The following is a 19,675-nucleotide window of genomic DNA, read 5'->3' as shown; positions in this document are numbered from 1 at the left end:
TAATACGCGAGGACAAGCTTTGGAGGACCACGGTGCGTGTAGAGAAGCAGCTGACAGCTGCCCACCTCCACCGCTCTCACCTTAGTTAGTCAGCAAGATATGCTGCATTGCATCAAGAGCTCGTGGCAAGACTGCTGGAAGATGAACTCGGTTAATGTCACAGACACCTGGTTACATATAAAAACTATTTATATGTAAGAGTTCTTCCTGCAACCTGCATTATTATTGTTTAATCAGTTATTTTCTCTGGTATCAGAATCAGAATCTCCCTTCTGTTGACAAACCAGTTTTTCTTATCCAAAAGTTTCATCCAGTATCCTTCAGAGGCCCAGTGTGTCTCCATGTGGAGGGTCTTGGCATAAATAAATCAACCGAGATACATCCTGCAGTGTGGGGATGCTATTGTTTATCATTTGTCAGCCAAACAATGACACTAAGACACAGACAGGCGTGATTTTGTTTTACACCTCTCCCTGTCAGTCACTCTGCAAGGAGAGTGGGCGTCACAACATTGCTCAAAAAACATTCCAGTGTAGTAAGTTTTTTCTCCAGCTCTGGCTTTGGCTAGTGCAGTGTCATGCTAAGAAACTATGAAAGGGCCTCTGGCAACGGCAGGCAGTGTGGACAGATGGTCGGTCCAGCTCAGACGTACAAGGAGAAGCCCCAGCAGAATGGATGAATCATCATTCTACCAACTGTTCCTCTCAGCACGTCTTCAGGATTCGACTCACTCGCTCTTTGTTTGACAAAAAAAACTGTTGTATTTTGGAAAATACATCAACAGCATCACGATGAAGTGATGCTACACCTTTGAAGGAGGCCACCGGATGTTGCTGGATGAGGTGTCTCTGACCTCAAAAAGCTTGGACTGATGTGCTTTTATCAGTAAAATATTTAGCCTAGGGATCTGGCATTAAAGCTTGAGATGTTCCTTTCCTGCAGACTCACTTTCACTTATTACTTAAAATGATCCCTAGATGAAGATAACAGGCCAAATACTGCAGGACCTTGCCATTCATAAAAAGAAAACAACAAAAGTTCATTCAGAAATCTTTTGTCCAGATTCCAATAATAACATTTAGGTCAAACAGGATATTATTAGCTGAACACAATGGTAGAAAATGTTGATTCAAGAAGGACAATGAATTTAAAAAAGGGCACCTGACAATATTGTGGTTAAAATGTCTATTTGTGGAAATGAATTGCACAAGAAGTGCACATTTCCTTCTCCTGCAGAGCTGCTAGTAAACAACTGCATGACCTCTAGATACTGAGAACAAATTAGGTATATTAACAGAAAGTCACTGTTTCTGTCTGTGCCCCCCCAACCATTTACTCTCTCTGACACTGTGATGTATTTCATGTGGTTAGGTTACAATAAAAAAAGATTGGATATGTTTGTTTTTATCCTCTCTGTTGTTTCACGTCATTGGTCCACCTCCCCCCCTCCCCAACACACACACACACTCACACACTATCCACAGAGCATTTCCCCCATGTGTTTCCTCAGTGGGAATCCAGCTACACGACACTGCAGCTTCACGACCACAAATAACAGATTGGTTGGCTACTACGGCAGCTTACGTGTTGTGTCTTCTGATTCTGCAGCTATGTATCACCAGCACCAGGTATGGCCTCTGCTGAAAGGTAGCAGGCAGGTTGTACGTGTCAGTCAAAGCTGATGGAGACGCGGATTGGCTTGTTTCTGCCCGCGGGGCTCCAGGCTCCACCTCTCCATCGGAGCCCTGCCTGTGCTGCGCTTGTTGCAGTGAGCGCGGAGGGTTTGTGCGCTCTCGGGTTACGCGTATGAAGTTGTGGACAAGAGGATATCTGACACATCCAGCCACTTGGAGACACAGGAAAGTAGAGGCTCACTTCTTCACGTTTCACTCTTTAATCTGGGGAATACAATTAAGCCCTCGGACAGCGGCTGAGGAAAAAAAAAAGAGAGAGCAAGAAAACGAGTTTGTGGCATTTAATTGAGAGACCAAGCATACCCAACAGTATGCGGTGCAGTTATGGCAGGCAAGGGTAAGACAGTCGTGAGGACGCTGGAGGATTTAACGCTTGATTCTGGTTATGGTGGAGCCGCGGACTCGGTCAGGTCGTCCAGCGTGTCGCTGTGCTGCTCCGACACGCATCAGTCCGTCTCGCATGGGGGCAACTGCTGGCATCTGACCGAATCCATGCACAGCAGACAGAACAGTTTGGACACAGTCAACACCGTCCTGGCGGAGGACACGGAGATACTGGAGTGCTCGGGTCAGTGCGCCAAGCTGCCCGAGCTGGAGGACGTGCCATGGAGCCTCGGCGAGGTGGAGGGCGCACTGAGGAAAGACGAGGAGCTGATGGTAGGAAACCCGCCACCGGAGGTCTTGGCGCGGCTGTCGGCTCTCATCAGCCGCGCGCTGGTGCGGGTGGCCCGGGAGGCGCAGCGGCTCAGCCTGCGCTACGCCAAGTGCACCAAGCATGAGCTCCAGAGCGCCATCAAGGTGGTGCTCTCATGGACCATCTCCGTCAACTGCATCACGGCGGCTCTCAGCGCCCTGTCCCTGTACAACATGAGCACCGGGGACAAGTTCAGCCGAGGCAAGTCGGAGCGCTGCGGGCTGGTCTTCTCCGTGGGGAAGTTCTTCAGGTGGATGGTGGATAGTCGGGTGGCCCTCAGGATCCACGAACACGCTGCCATATACCTCACCGCCTGCATGGAGAGTCTGTTCAGAGAGGTGTTCAGCCGCGTCCTGCGCAGCGCGCTGGTGGAGAGGGACAACGGGATCCCCAAGTTTACGCTGGAGTCTCTGGAGCAAGCCATCAACAACGACTCGGAGATCTGGGGTCTGCTGCAGCACTACCAGCACCTCATTTGTGGCAAGAATTCAAGTGGTAAGAAACGTTGAAAAAGAAGGAAAATGTGTTTCCAAATCAGTGATTATTTGATTGGACACTCTTTTGTCACATTGGTTGTCCATTGCCAGGGGCTTATGTGGGTTTCCTGTACTGACCACCCACAGTATAATCCACCATATAAGACTATAAATCATGTTGACATGAAGTAAAGCACCACTCAGATCAAAGGGTTGTCCACGTGTTCCAAGAAATATCTAGAAACAAGAGGCTGCATCTTGAGAAGGGTGACTCAACTGGGACCAGTGAGTCTTGATTGAAGAAAACACACACAAACATGTACCTCCATGTCCAAGTTTTAATGATTCTCTTTGAGCACAATATGATTATAAATCTGACTATTTGATTGAGAAGATACTTTCCTCAGTGCACAGAGTGATAATCTGCTTTGTGTAGCACGGTTGGGGAAGTAATATGAGTATAAACTGTGCAATAATGCTGGAGAATAACCACTGACTTATCTAGCTGGTGTAATTGCACAACCAAACAAAAGGATGTGACAGCTTCCTTGAATATTTATTACCCTCAGCAGACCTCAAGGCCCACCTCTGGAACAGGAACTGTGTAGCTATAGCAGCTATAGTCAGAATAGGTATTTATGGTTGAAAAAAGATCAAACACGCTCCACCTTTCTCTTCCTTTGAGGCTACTGTGTCCTCAGACTTTCATTAGGAATGTAAATGATTGTTTATGATATGTGAGTGAGCCTCTGGGGAGTGCATACAGTAGATGATATGTGAGTCGTGATTTTTTTTGCAGGAGCAAGATTTGTGTTTATATTGTGTGTGCTGGCCTCGTTGGTAATGCTATTACTGTCTCACTCCAGAAGGTGTAAGCTGTCAGTGTGGGCTGGCCCTCTTATCCAAAGCCCTGAATGAGTTGGCTGAAACTATAAAGCAGAAGGGACTTGAAATGTTATTCTTCAGCTGAGAGCCAAACTAGGCCGCGCAATATTGACCAGAAACAATCATATTGCGGCTCTTTTGCTAATTGTTGCAGCGGGATTGTTTTTCTCTCAGCACTTCTGAGACTCTTGGATGAGCTGTTCCTCTGTGATAGCACCTGGAAAAAGGTTGTTACAGGAGACATCGATCTGAAATGGGTTCCTCAGTGATATGGCGTGATTAGAAATTCAATGTCATGGATTCAGGGTTTTTTTCTATAATGCAGACCCTTCAGCCTCTGTCATGAAAAACAATACAGCCTTGTTTACAGCAGCCATTTTGAGATGAAATAGTAGGGCAAACACAAGTGTTAACAATTGATACTAGTTTACATTTAGTGTGCAGCAGAGCATCTTCAGTGAGCAATAGCAGCACCCTAGCAGACTCGGTGAATGGAGCAGAACCTTAATGGATATCATTGCTAACACCTGTGTTTACCCTACTATTTCATCATGCTGTGAAAAAAGTTAAATCCCTAGCAGAAAATTTCAGACATTTTGATGGTTCAAGCTTCTGAAATGTGACTATTTGCTGCTTTTCCCTCATTTTATATCATCATGTCAAAAAGTAACCTTGAATTAGAAATATTGAGAAAGAAAATGCCGATCACAGTTCCTCAGAGGCAGAGGGGACATCTTCAAGTGTCTTCTTTTGTCTGACCAACAGTTCAAACAGTGAAAAGCAGCAGATTTTCACATTTGAGGAACTAGAAACTGAAAATGTTTGTCATTTTTTGCTAAAGATCAGTGTTGCATATTCCTTTTTCTACCCACTGACTAATTGTTACAGCTGGTTGTGGGACATTTTTTCTCATCCTTTGATCACATTGACAACACTGAGATATGGTCTGGGTGATAGATGCTGCACACAAGTGCTTCCTTATTGTCCTGAAATTGCAGCTGAGAAACAGGTACTTTTCTCTCTGTAGACAGGATGCAGAGCCCCCCCTTCCACTCCCACCCGAGGAACGCATCATTTCCTGATGGTGCAGAGGAGGCTACAATTTGCACTCACACACAAGAAAAGCATGATGTCATTCTGTCACGGTTAGGAAGGCAAAAAAAATGTGAGGATTTTAAAACTGTGCTCTTTTTTTCAAAGAAGCTGTATCCGACCTATCAGACCCCCCAGGGGTGAAATCATTAGCCATCCTTCAAATCAAACACTCATATGGCCGCAATTTCTCCATGTGGTTTTGAGCCTTTGCAAACAAAGCGAGGAATAAGAATGAGACTATTCTGGGAGAGCCCTTCTGGTAGGAAACATGGTCTCCTGTTTAAAATTTCACCTGGGGAACAAAAGCAGCGCGGCACATAATGACTAAATCCACGATGCTCTGCACTCCCACTGACCATACGTGACAGCCTCTTTGCTCTGACTAACGAGCAGAGCTAAATGGAGGCTTTTTCTCCACTTCCTTTGTTTTCAGTGGTACATGCTGCTGTCCAGCCTGTACGTTATGCTTATTTTCAGGAGTTCTGGCATTTACCATTGCACATAAAGATACTTGTGCAGATTCAAGATGCACACGTAGGCGGTTCATGTATCTTTCGTGGAGGTTTTTGATTAGTAACACTCATTCTGATACAAGCAACGGCTAGTTTAACCGTCTACAGGTGGAGATATGTTTTCAGTTATGAAATGACAAAATCACTGTCCCTTTCAAAATGACTCATATGAGTGTTTTGTAATCCGGGGCACATTGGCAGGATGATATTGTTGCTCTCCAAAATTACTCAAATTATCATAACAGATACGATTCACATTTTTTTCTGATTTGCTACCTCTATGGTTAAGGTCTGGTTAACTTTAGGCAACTAAAACTACAAACGGGAGACGGTAGCCGTGCTCGCCCCTGACATGCTTTATTAATCCAACGATCCACCCCAACTTCCTTTGTAGGAGGTTTTCCGGCGCTATAACAATGCCACACTACTTTCTCCTTTAATTCTGAGAAAGAACAGTCATTGTTCACCAGAATAGTCCCCATGTTGGGAATATTTTGTAATTTTATGAGTTTGGACAAACATCAAACTGATACTTAAGGTTAATAAGGTTTCGATTCTAACACCCAAGGTTCAATTCAAGTCTTCTGCTATGATTTAACCGTAACTTACTGGACACGTTTCTTATTTAGCTATGACTAAAAACCACCCGAACTGCTGTGGTTATCCAACTGTAACCCCCACCTTAACTTACACATGGGTGTAGTTCAAGGTCACCCACTTTTTGGCAGCACCTTAAAGCAAAAATATGACGACTATCACTGTAGTTAAGTGTGTAAAACCTGAGAAAATAGCAGCTACGTGTGTGTTCATAAAGCACTAGTGAAACATGAGCTGTTGCTCAGCCTGTATAGCTGTATTGATTAAAACAGAAGTGTATCTGTTACATCAGGTGCATGTGAGACGGATGACTCGAAGAGGTTGAAATATGTCAAAATCCCATGGTTGAATGAGAAATTGATGTGCATCAACTTGTCTGGACACGCCACTGTTCGATTTACCAGCAATGACGTGGGTCAACTCGCCAGAAAAGCAACAGTTTTATTATAGTTGTCTCCTGGCTACTGTACCTGGTCTGTATATATGCCACGAATGAAGAGTGCCATATGACATGACGCACTTAACCATTCAAAAAACCTACAAAATGTACAGTTTGCCAAACGTTTTGGCGAGATATCCGGTGTCTCCTGAGGCGTAATTCTCAACAAGGATTCACCGTGTTTGACTCTCTCTTGTCAGTCATGTTAAACCACCTCATGACAAGTGACGTCAGGAACAAACAGCACGGTCACCGGCTTCCAAAACCTGCCGGGGCGGCGTTTAAATTTGGGATCCAGAATGACTTGATTGCATCTGATTATGTCTGTCATTTGCCGTGACCTTCCCCAAGGAACTGATCCAACCTCCGCAGGACAGATGACACAACATAATGGAATTGCATAGCCTGCTATAGTCAGTTTATTAAATTAGCAGTGGGGAGTCTGTTCTCCCTCCTTCTTCACTCTCTGTCTTTCACACCATATTTCATTGTGTTTTCTGCTAGGGGGCGGGCTGGATGTTTGCATATTTATTTTCCACTGTGGTTTTTAATAAGCTCAGCTCATAACCACATGATTCTGGCAAAGGCTTTTTGTTGTCCGTTCTGTTATTATTTTCCGCCTGTCCTTCCCCTCCTTGGGGTGGACTCGCAGATGAGCTGACAGATTGCTGTCATTCTGGTGGAGATGCGAGCACCCGGGCGGGCAAGCTGGTTTGTGATGGATTTTTATGTCACGGTAATTTCATAAGACCAAAGGCTGCACCCACACCCCTCCGCCGCAGCTTCATTTTCAGCAATGATCAGCGACTGTGAAGTTATGTGAAGTTGTTTTCGAGGCCAAGATGTATTTTATGAGCTGCATCCGTCCTCCATGTTAGTGGCTTGTGAAAATATTGACTTTCATTTCATATGCTTCTCGGTAATTTCACTGGTAGGGATTCCAGAAAACACCTATAACTCTGCTCCGGGCATGTGGGACCGGCCCAAAGTGTTGTGGTTTTATTACTTCCATGTCATTGGAGCGTGGATCCCCTTCCATTTTCAGAAACTAGGTGAAAAGCACTGGGTCAGGATGAGATAATGAGAGGAGTGTGAGAGCGGTGAATGCTTAATGTTGTGAGCGAGTAAAGTGCGGGAAGAGAAACCAGGCTGGAGTGTCAGCTGGAGGAGGTGGTTGTGAGGGGGCACTGGCGCAGGTCCCTCAGAGATATAATTATGCAGCTCCCTTTAATTAACACTTGTGCTTATCTGGTAGTCATTAAGATTAGGAATTAGCAACAGGAAACACCAGGGAGCTGCAGAGAACAAAGATGATAATTCCTCTCATTCATTTTTAACACCCGTAGTTGTGCAAGTCTACGTTGGCATGTTTCATCTGATCGGTCTGTGTGGTCGAGATAAAATGTCTTCTAGAGATTCAGACCTGTAGGAGTTTCCTTGCTTCCTTACTGAATAGTGTGACAACGAAACCTGTTGTTTCCTGGATGTCGACTCAACGCTTAAAATAGATGCCTGCAAAATGGCATTTACCATATTGGCTTCTAAGGGTTTTATCCCATCAAAAAAGGACAAAAGTCTGAATAATATCCTGACTGAAACTGGATTTTTAAGATGACAAATATATACATTTTTATTTTTTAAATCTGAAAATGATTTTTTATTAAAAAATGTATTGCCAGGGTGGTTAATAACACTTTTTTCCTTGGTATGAGGAACTCAGAAATCCTATTTATTATGATTTTACACAGATTTTAGCAAATCATTTGACATGAATACATTTTAGATACAAAAATAAGCATATCATTTCATACACTGATACAAATATAAAGATGTCCGCTAATGATTGTACATTTGTCCACTCAGGTGAAGGTTAAAGTTACAGGAAGTTAGGAGGAGGATGCTATGCACCTAAATTCATTTAGGAAGACAAGATGTTGAGGCAGCTAAGGGATATTTAGGCCCCTTAATAAGTGCAACAAGCAAAGAAAATCTGCTGGGTTCAGAACTAGCCATCAGCGCCAGTGAAGCTAACACCTTAGCGGCTAAATGGTTCAACAAAGACGCCTGCTGCCTTCAGCCAGCTGTTTTAAACGGTCAGTAAAGTGACATTGTGTGTCTGCTGTGCTGCAATGTGCTCTGTGTATTTGTATATGGCACATAACATTAGCTCCACCCCTTTTACACAATCCTGAAAGACATTTCTGACCATTTGGATTGAAGAATATTATTTCCGCTACACAATAATAAGAAAATTGAACCCAAACTGTGCCTCTATTTTCTGTGTCTACAATAAAAACAGATGTTAGCCTGCAGAGACATATTGCTATTGCTTATTTTCTACAATGCATGAGTGTAATAATAAATAACATTGATATAGCTGTTGTACCTGATTATACAGCACTATAATTGAGCTTATGTGTTGTACAAATCAATCAATCTTTGTTGCACAGTCAAAACCGGGGGTCAGTATTGTGGCTGTAATAAGATAAAAGTGCATTGGACACACACGCGCTGTTGTGTGTAATCAGTTCAATCTGTCGACCCCTGACCCTGCGCTACGGCTGTGAAGCCGGCGCAACAGGTGGCCGTTTGGTATTTGGAGTAAGCTGTGTGTTTAATGACACCTCAGCAGGTGAGGAAGGAATCAATGGAAACAATGCTGCGATGTGAAATTGACCTAATTGCACAGTCCAAGTTTGGAAAATGTGACATCCAACATGATGTCACAGTGAGTTTAGATGACGCATCCTGAAAGTCTGGAGATTTCACCCGGCTCCTTTTGATGTTGAGACAATTTGTGTGACAGTGGCTGTCAGAAGATGCTCCGCTGTTTGATGTTATCTGTCAGCGTACGCAAACTTAATACAACAGCTATATCCTTGAGGGGCTCATGAAGCACCGTCGGTTGCTTTAATCTGAACTTTGTGCTGTATTCCTTGAAAATTAGCTTTTTTTCTGCTACGAGAGTCACAGTAATGCCAGAGGATGATGGTACATCAGATTCCTCAAAGGGGTCATTTCACCTAAATGACAAAATAAAAGCCCAACACATTTTATGACTTATAGCACAGATGGGGTCCGGCCATGCAGAAAGTTTGGTTTTACTTTTGATTTCAGATCATTTTCTGGACATTTTATGTTGTTTTTCACTTCTGCTGCTAGAACTAAATGAAACAGGGTTGAACTTATTACTGACTTTAGAGTGATTTGTTCATTTATTTGCTTTGAAGGGTCAGTTCAATTTACATAGTACAGTATCTGAATACTGATGACACTGTTGTATTTAATTCACTGGATCAGCCACAAGCAGACAATTCAACAGTTGGTTATTTTATCTTTAAATGGTTTGTCATTAAGTTTCAGCTACTATATATACTAGGAATTACATCCATACTGAACACTTTTGTACCTCCTTGATTTACATCCAAGGCTTTCTGTCATTTCCTTCCCTAACTTTACCTGTTTTATTAGCTTAACTCCATCAACCATACTTTATTTATCATAATCACGGTCTTTCGGTACTGTGGGCGCCATGCACAGATGTTGTAGAAAGTGAGAAAATGAACGACTTTTGGATAATGGAGAGACACTATAGGGAAATGTTTTGACATCAAGACACTTTCACCCCATCAGAAACCTCCGATCTTTATCTCAAAACCTCGACACATGAAACCAAAACTATCTCCATGGCCAGTAGACCAAAGCGGTCCAAGTCAAGTCAAGTCTCTAAACACACTTTTAGTTGAGCAGAAGTGAAATTCCTTTTGATTTAGAAATCAAAAATGAGACGTGCTTTTGTCTCACACAGTCTGCGATGCTGTAAGGTTTAAATCAGGCATTTTGCATTTGCGGTGAAACCCACATTGTATACCTTGTCAGCTATACTGTATGTTTTCCTTCCTGTTAGGCGTCTCTCGGTTGTTCTTTAAACTCTGGTGATGTTGCTTTTGTCACACCTTAAGCACAAACAATGCTTTTGGGGCCTCTGCAGCTCACAAGACTCTCTTCTTTGTGCTTTTTAGAAAACAATCCCAGTGTGATATATTTTTTTTTTGTCCAATAAAACCCAGCTGGACTTGAGCAGTCACTGTAGTTCTTAGAAATCAGCCACCAATATCAAGATTTCTGAGAAAACACAACTATGACTAAACCTATTGACCGGATTTGAAACTCACAAATTATGACATGAGTCAAGCTATTGAGCGGCTGTGTTTGTCTTTCTTTAATACCAATCTCATTCTTGGATGAGGAAGGAGGATGTTGGTCGAACAAAAAGAAAAAAATCCCATCCTCTGACACTCATTTATTGAGTCAGTGATTGTTTTTTTGTCTCTCTGGGACTTTTTATGATTACTTTTGGCCAGTACACAGACGGTGTCACTTCAAAGTGTTTGTAATGCTCTGTGGTTAGTTTTCTCATACTGTCAAAGAGGGGAATTTTCAGCTTGAACCAACAACAAAAGAAATTGGCGTCACAAAAGCTTCATGTAGGCACTCGTGAAAAAGATTTTGGTCAGAAGAAAAATAAAACTGACTGATTGCCCTCTTGAGTTTAATGTCTCATTAAATCAGTTGTTAAGAAACAAATGAGTTACGTAGGATGCAATCATATCACCTCAGCAATATGTTCAAGTTTGGTTTGGTTACTCATTACTACCCAGCACTTGATGTTGAATTATGCAACCGGGTACATGACTTACATTGTTCCAGCTTCATGTGAGTTACTTTTAAAAGTAGCATGCATCAATCAGAACCCCCCTCCCCCTCCCTGCTTATTATCCTCCCCTTGCTATTATTTCACGCACTTAATACAAGCTCCTGGAGTTTAAGTTGTTTATGTGAAGAGAAATGTATTAAAATCAGAAACAACCTGTATTCTGTCGCCTTCCCTCCATTTGAATGCTTCGCTCTGAGTGCTCGGCGCTCACTTTGTATGCGGCTGTTGACTCCAACCTCTCCACTGACTGTACTTCAAAATGAATGAAACTGACAGATGCTTATCTCGCCACTGACTTCTTCCCTCCAGACTGTTTTTCAGCTTATCCCTCCTCACACGTCCCTTCAAGTCGAAATGAAATTTGACGGTTCCCGTGTGCACAGTGTATACGAGGAAATAAAAGCGAGGATGAAAGTGTGGCTATTGTGCTCATTGTTTTCCAAAGAGGCCTCTTGGGTGTGCATTTTCCCAGTGGTGGAATTTAACTAGGTACATTTTCTCAACTTAAATGACCACTGTGTGAGATTTAGTGGTATTCAGCAGTGTAGTTGCAGATTGCAACTCCCTCTCTTCACCCTCTCCCTCTGAAGACCAAAGGCTCCCTCTGTAGATACAAATGTCTCATTCTAAGGTAATAAAAACCCAACGGTTCTTAAATTCATGTGATTATACACTAATGAAAACATACTTATGAATATTATATTCCACCTATGCCATTAGATCCTCATAAGTGTTACACAATAGTCCTTTATGTACAGATTCAAGGTATTTGTACCATATTCCATTTAATGCAACCCAATGCTTTATATTGCTACTCCACTGCACCTCAGAGGCAAATAATTGTGCTTTTTACTCCATTTGTCTGACAGCTTTAGTTGCAAATTACTACTTTTCATACCATTCCTGTCCATTGAAAACCACGTATATCCCAATATAGTGATTTTAAATTATAATATTTGTGATAAACTCCTCCAATATGTGAAAAGTCAAGAGAATATTACAACATTCTCCTACTTCTTAAGCTAAAAACCTGTTTTACAACCCCTTTGCTTTATCACAAAAGCTGAAAACAGGCCTGTTTTTCTGAACTCTGTAAGAGAAACCTGCTTCTCACTGGACAGCGACAATACAAACATATGTTAATTTTGTAGATATATAGATATATGATGCATTGCTGTAGATTAAAGTAGTTAAAATGAGCTCACCTTAAACATCTACAGCAATTAAATGCAACATAAACATTAACGCAGCAGTGCTAATAATCCATAAAACATCATATATAATAGTAAAACACTGACAGTTAGACACTACTGGTTTTGAAGTGTCCACCGCTGGCATTTCCCATGACAGAGACCGACTGACATCCCAGAGCCGACGTTGCTAGGAGACGAGCTTTCAACTTCAGTGACTACCTGCTGATTGAAGAACTTCACAGCCAATGAACATTTATGAAACACACTTTTTAAATTTTTTTTACCCCTTTTGCCTTTGCAGTACCCGTCGAGCTGAATTTAGCTCGTCTAGCTCACTAACGTTAACACTGAGTGCCATTAGACGTTTTAGACTTTTCATTCATGTTATTTCAAAACCTCCTGAGTCATTGGTAGCTCCCCACACACTCAGTGTTGGGTTTGTCCTACATTACAGAAAAGAGGAGGGTTGACGGTTGCTGAACCTTTTTTCTCATCACTTTTCCAACAAGCCAACAATGCACGAATATCAATTTAAGCCGTCTGTCCTTTAACGACATTCAACTCTTAAAAACATACCCCCCATTCCCTCCATACCCTCCCTCTCTGGCCCATCTTCCCCATGCTGTACCAGCCTTTCATTCTGCAAACTTACACCTCTTCTTCTCTCCAGTATAGACTCGGTTTCCTGTAAATTTGATGAGAACTTCCTACAGAAACAGGAAGTCTTTTATGTCTCTCTCCCTTACCCTGTGTACAAAGTCTTTTATGTTTTTGCTTGTGGTGGCTCAGAGAGCCTCTTTGGGTTGACCTCAGCTTGTCTGTAACTTTTGTGCTGACGCCTTCCTGCAGGGCTGCATGTTGGTGGCTCACATTTGTCTTCAATGTGATAGTTAGCTAACGTCTCCCGGCAGCCCCCGATAAGCGCAGATTACCACAAACTATAACATGATTACTTGGCTTTCACTAGTCTGTCCCTCGTGTTCTAGCAGTGATTAAAGGCTTTGCTAGAATCAACAAGAAAGGTTTGTCAGTTATTTCAATGCGTTTCCATATTTATGCAAGACCAGTGACGAAATGCACTTTTCCTTTTACGTGTTTTCATTTTAATTTTCACATTGACTTCTGATGGAAAACCAATCCAACCAAAGGCCAATAACCTTTGTTTGTTTATTTTTATTTGGATGCAATTTAAGTGCGGATGAGCTGCAATAAGTTGGTTTTAAAGGATCAAAAAGAGATTAAAAGCTGAATGTTAGCATTTCTACCAATTGGATGAGTTCATAAAATAAATAAAAAAACACCTCATATCTAACATCTTTAAGCTCATGTCCAGTAGTGACGGATCTCCGTCACACAGTTTTATTCAGAGGCTTACTAAGGACACATAATTTGTCGCTCTCTACATTAAATTGTGTAATGCTTGTGTAATAACTTGTAAGTTATGTACCAAAAGGAGCCTCTAAATACTGCATACAGTGAGTCTCCTCTTCCAGCTTACAGACTGAAAGCAGCTGTTTGAATAACTGCGAGGCTACGCCGCTTTTATTTTACTCCGCTTCTGGTTTATTGATCTCCTTTAAATCAACTTAAGTACACGTTGATTTGGCTGAAATCACAGCAGTTGATAGGCAGTGATAAAGAATGATTTGATTAGTCATTTGACACCAAATTAAATGGCAATTTTGGTATCTGATCATCTCAGAAATGATTTGCCTGAAGTGCTGCATTCAAGAGCAGCCTGCAGTATTATGGTGTAATTTTCTGGAATCAGTCTAAACAGGAACAAACTAATCTACAGGCTGTCAAAGGGAAAGTGAAATATGGACACCAGTATACTTGATCTGGTCTGAATGGAAGAGCTTTTAAATTCACTGAGTGAAGACTGTGAAATGCACACAATAGCCTTCATTGCCTTCGTTGAAATCCAAATTCTTAATGTTATCATTCAATGGGTTTGAATTGGGTGTGGTTATATGTCTGAGCCAACTCTTAGCTTGTTTGAAAGGGCTGTCTCATGGCAAAATAAAGTGGTAAAAATATTCTAGCGTACACTTAAACTGATGTTTTTGTTATCTGGGCCTTTTTTTAGGTGGCTAAAATATGTTTTTTCTGCTGCCCCGCCCACAGCAGTACTCCTATCCTCAGGAAAATGTCATTAAAAATGTGATTTAACTTAACCTACTTGGTAAATGGTTTGAACAGCAACATGAGCAGTTTTTTAAAAAGAGATTTTTTTAATAGTTATAAATGTTAATTTTGTTACATATAAATGTCTGTGTTTTGTGGATTTTGGTATGTTTGACATTGTTTTTAGGGCTTAATATAATCATCTTTTTACATTCTGTGGAATTGTATTAGGAAAATATGATTATATTGTGTTGTCTTTCTACTGAAAGATATCCCTCAGCTCATATAAAAACAGTAACAATAAAAACAACAATTGATGAATGTAAATATTCATGTAGTGAATTTCCTGTACGGAAAGGTCCTTCTCTTGTTTTTATTTCCACAGTTATACCCACAAAGTGAGAAGAAGGACAGGTGGAGAATGGGGACAAAATGTTGCACTGGTCAGTAAAGTGGACGCAGATAAATAGAGCCTCCGCGTCCTCGTGTTCACCGAGCTGCAGGGTTTCGGTGTTACATCCCGACAGGACAGGCGGCTTCTACTGCATGCCATTACAGCACTTAATTAATGAGGGGTGAGTGCGGGGATCAGTTTCTGGCTGTTCCCAGGTGGTGATGGGAAATTAGGCTCCTTGCTCTGGGGAGAACCATCTGGTGCCACAGTGGCACGAAATAGGCCAGTGATAGGGATGCTGAGCACTCTGGGTAACGGAGTTTAGAAGGGAATACCCTTTGTGATTAAGACCCACACTCCTACTAAACTGGGACTTGAACACATCCTCCCCTCCCCTCTTGTTCTCCATTGTTTGTCGACTCTACCACTTAATCCTCACTTGACAAGTGCAAACGCCAACTCGCAGAGCCCGCAATAACAAAAGGATACTCCATTTATTTTTGTTGTTTGAAAGCCCACAGTTACATAAGCCGTTTCTCAATGACTGCTCATTGAGAAACGGCGACAGCAACACAGTCCCACTACAGTGGTCCTGACATTCGGAGTTGCTCACAACTTGACTCATGTGAAGATGTAGCAATTTTGCTCCCTGCTATTGTGTAGGCAGGAACACTTCCTCCCACTGACATGAAGCATTTCATAACGGTTACAAGATAGACGTTAAAAGAGAAAGCTACAAGGAGAACTTCTGCTCTCTGCAATCAGTGCATGGTTGCTGCTCTCCCCAGATCCCCTTGGTGACTTTTCTCCTCAAATCTTTGCCTGTTTACTTGCGCCGAGGATATTTAATTAGACATTGAATGCCATCTCAGACTGATCTCTTGTCGTCGTCCTTGTAGTAATTGCTGTTTGCTTTCCCAACGAGGGCAGCTGTATTGTATTCTAAAGTGAGGAAATGACAGCATGTCTCAGCAATAAAGCTGAACAATAAGAAGACATTTTAAAGTTATGCAGATGCATTTGACATTTATGTGTTTTTGAACTACCAAGGTTCTCTGTTTTCATAGAAAGCTGCCCCGACACAGTGACATTCAATCTACAGAGCATGTCATAAGAAAACACTAATGCCAGTCTTTGAACAGCACTTTCGACCTGCTAACAACATATTGTGTTCGGATGGAGCAATGGAAGCGATAAATGGATAATTTTGGTGGTTTGTGTTCAGTTTATTGATTAGGTCTGAATGCGCTATATTGTGTAAGACGTTTTTTATGAAATCAATAGACAGCAGGGATCTTTGAGGGAAAATGCAAACAAGAAGTGCAACTCCACCCCGACTGAGTCCAAAAAACCAGCTCCCATGACTCAAATGGAGCATTTTCTTAGTGAAGTTGAAAGTGAAACTCAAGGATTTATTGGATAGAATATGAATTCATGTGGAACAAATATTTCTTTCAGTTGGTTGCCAAGCTTGGTTCTTCTGTTTACACAATGTCTCCTAATAGTTGTGTACATCCTGCAGCTTTAACATGTTATTGCATAATAACAAACTAAGATTATCCCCTCTGTGGTTTCTTTTATGTATTCAGCCTACTCTGCTATGCCACCTGTCTGGTTGGACCAGCTTTGCGTCATCCTCTGGCCCTTTGGTCGACGTGACAGACAAGTAGAGGCACAGCGGGGTGTAGACAAGTTGCATCACGGCTCTTGTTTACCCAAACCTGATTCATTGCCCATAACCAGATTGCAGCGGGCGTGCAAGCCGACACACATAGAGGTGTCTGGAGACACATTGGCACCTGTGCGTGTTTGTATTACTGCACCTGTGGGAGTGTCAGGTGATATGGTGTTAATACTCACAGCTACATGAATGTTTGAACTCTTTTCTGAACCTCAAATCAATCCTACTCAAACTCAAAACTCTAAACTCAGGCCTTAAACACCATGTGGTTTCCACTTAAGCTTTAAACTTAGCTTTTAAAGTAAATAATATTCTCCTTTCTTCCTGTTTTCCTCTCCTTTCCTTCTCCTTCCTTTTGCATCCTGCAATCCCTGCTTATTATAACAGTGAATGAAACAATGTAAATATGGCAACTGCCTGGAATAGTCTCATATTCAGAAGGAAGGCCTTTCCAACGTTAACAAAAATGTAGAAAACGTTAGGTCAGAGTTTATGCGTGGGAAATCTAATTAAAGCACGATATGGCCGGATCATGTACGGTAGCTCCATCTAGCATCTAAATGTAAATCTACACTCACTTACTGCTGACGCTGATTGATCTTATGCTCCATTATACCCTGAATAAGACCCCAAGATACTTGAACTCAACTCATCCCCAACCCTCTTATCCTGGAGGGAGAAATCTACCATTTCTTGGCAGAGAACTTAAAGGACCAGTGTGGAGGATTTAGGGGCATCTAGAAGTTATAGATTGCCACCAACTTCAAAGCGGGTACAGTAGAGAGAAACTGCTGTCCGTTCTACTGTCGAAACATGGCGGTTCAACATGACTCTGTAGAAGAGGGCCTGCTCTCTCTGTAGATAAAAACAGCTCATTCTACAGTAACGAAAACATGACAATTTTTATTTTCAGGTGATTATACACTAATAAAAACATACCTATGGATATTATATTCCATTTCTGCCAGTAGATCCTCCCTAATTTTACACACTGGACCTTTAAACTGTAAAGCTTAAACTGTAAGAAGGCTATGAGTGCCAGTGAACAATGCTGCATTGTCACTCACTTGTTGCTGCTGCACCCATGTGTAACAAAGAAAGATTGTGTAAATTACAGTATCAGGCCTGTTTTTGTTGGACGTAATAACACATTTTCACAAAGCAGTCTCAAAACATCATCATTTCATAACATAAACAGAGAAAAAAACTCTCTGAAATGTGTTAAACAGCTTAAATTTAAGCCAGCAAACCCAACGTTAAGTGCAGAGATAGGTATTCATGCATATCCTACAATGCCAAGTTTATTCACCAGAGAACTCATTCACCTATGCAAATGCACACCTACATGAGGCAGCAGCATGATACCGTTCCTACGTCCGCACACTGAAAGTAGATAATCCTCAGGCTTCACAGCAGTAGATTTTTTTCCCACACTCCCTAAACAGACACTCAATCTCATCAGTATCCACAATCCATCATAATGTCCCAGGGGCTGGCTGGTACCGTCATCAAAATACAGTTTTTTGGCTTGTTTTGCGCCCATGAATGCATCATTAGGGGGGGTGGTAGCATCTCTCTGACCTGCATTTTGCTCAGTGAAAGCTCGTTTTAAATGTATGAGTCAGACTGAGTCAATATGAGTATGCATAAAATCTACTCAGAAAAATGACCCTGATATTTGGTAGTTCAGGTTTCCATAGAACATCAAGAGAAAATCCCCAAAATGAGTCTTCAAATTGCTTGTTTTGTCTGAGCAACGGTCTAAAACCCAATGATATTCAGCTTCCAATGAGGTAAAACAGAGAATTTGACACATTTGGTACTCAGTATTTGGCATTTACAGTTGACTAATGAATTAGTCCACTAATAGCTTCAGCAATAGAAATGATCCTGCTACTGAGTCGAAGCTCCGTTTCGTAACAGTCCACTGTCGTTTGTCCCACAAATCTTTAAAAACACTTCTCTGTCTTGTCTGCTTCTCTTTATCATCATTAGCTCTTTTTGTGATTATTGTAAATTAAATTATGGAGGCATAACGGCTCATGATTCAATACATCAGTGTAATATTAATGCCTTGCCTGGAGCCTCGATGTATCATACCAGTGGTCTCGCCTCTAATCATTTTGCAAATCATGCTGCAGTGTTTTAGAAATGTTAGAAATCAGAAAACATGCTCACACAAAGGCACATTAATTGCTTGATTGTGTGGGGAACTTGTGGGCAGGGAAATCTAAATTGTGGGCAGTGGGAATCTATGGCAGGTTGTAGTGGCATTAAAGGCCGATTCACCCCCTCCTCCTGTTCATTTTGATAGATTTTTGGGCATGATCAGACCAGTCAAATGGACCAAACTATAATACGCATCCAAATTGTGTTCATTTAGTGTATCTAGCCTTGACGTCTGTGTCTATTCTATAAAGATAGAGGCTATGAGATGTTTCTAGGCTCAGAATTAAGAGTTAAAAGTATTATTTACACATATTAATTTCTTTGTATGAATGAAGTATGCAAAAAAACACACTGGTATAATCCTTTAGAGACAGAATTTAATGTTTGATCGATGGATCTGAAACTGGAAACGTTATTGATTCCACTGTTGCCATTTGCATCTTATTTTAATAAGTCGCTGCAGACTTTCTCATCTTAAGGTGACTCAAGATCACTTCCTTTAGGGCTTTTTTTTTAGCATTAAAAAGTTATCCGTTTCCTTTCTGGCTCTCTCTCTCTCTCTCTCTCCCTCTCCCTGCTGGAAGTCGATGGCTGTGAAATTGCCCAGGAAACATCAATCATGCCTTCATTTGCCGGGCTTCCCCCAGCACCCCCCACCACCACACCCCCACAACCCCCAGCCCTCCTCCTACCCCTGGTTGGCTCTCAGGGGTTTTTTTCGCCCTGGCTGTTGGTACACTGCTATCATTTTGAGTGCCTTCTCCTCCGCATAAATCCCTACATCCTCATGGGGGAAAGAGAGTGAGGCCGATAGAGTGGCCTGATATAAGTTCTCTTTGGGAGGGATTTGGCTCATCCATGTTTTAGTGCAACACGGTGCTGATATATTTGTGTTTAGAAACCTAATTCCAGAGGTTAGCCAGTGTTACAGAGGGGAGAGATGTGGCAGACAACGGAGATTTCCCCTGCTGGGAGCTGGATTTATTTATTTATTTTTAAAAG

General features: G+C 41.8%; 1 protein-coding gene across 2 annotated transcripts in view; it reads left to right on the top strand.

Moving 5' to 3' along the window:
- The first annotated feature begins 1,663 nt into the window (after positions 1 to 1,663).
- The window catches only part of LOC127359280 (ankyrin repeat and BTB/POZ domain-containing protein BTBD11-A), a 168,437-nt gene continuing 150,425 nt past the window's right edge, over positions 1,664 to 19,675 (top strand). Inside the window, exon 1 of one of the 2 annotated variants that reach the window (XM_051393196.1) lies at positions 1,664 to 2,883. In XM_051393196.1, coding sequence (XP_051249156.1) covers positions 2,019 to 2,883 — 865 coding nt within the window. In that variant the 5' untranslated portion in view covers positions 1,664 to 2,018. The remainder of the gene's footprint in view (positions 2,884 to 19,675) is intronic. The other variant, XM_051393197.1, reaches the window with a different exon arrangement.

This window comes from Dicentrarchus labrax, unplaced genomic scaffold (assembly GCF_905237075.1).
Source record: "Dicentrarchus labrax unplaced genomic scaffold, dlabrax2021, whole genome shotgun sequence".
Lineage (NCBI taxonomy): Eukaryota > Metazoa > Chordata > Actinopteri > Moronidae > Dicentrarchus > Dicentrarchus labrax.
This window is presented reverse-complemented; position numbering and strand designations above follow the sequence as displayed.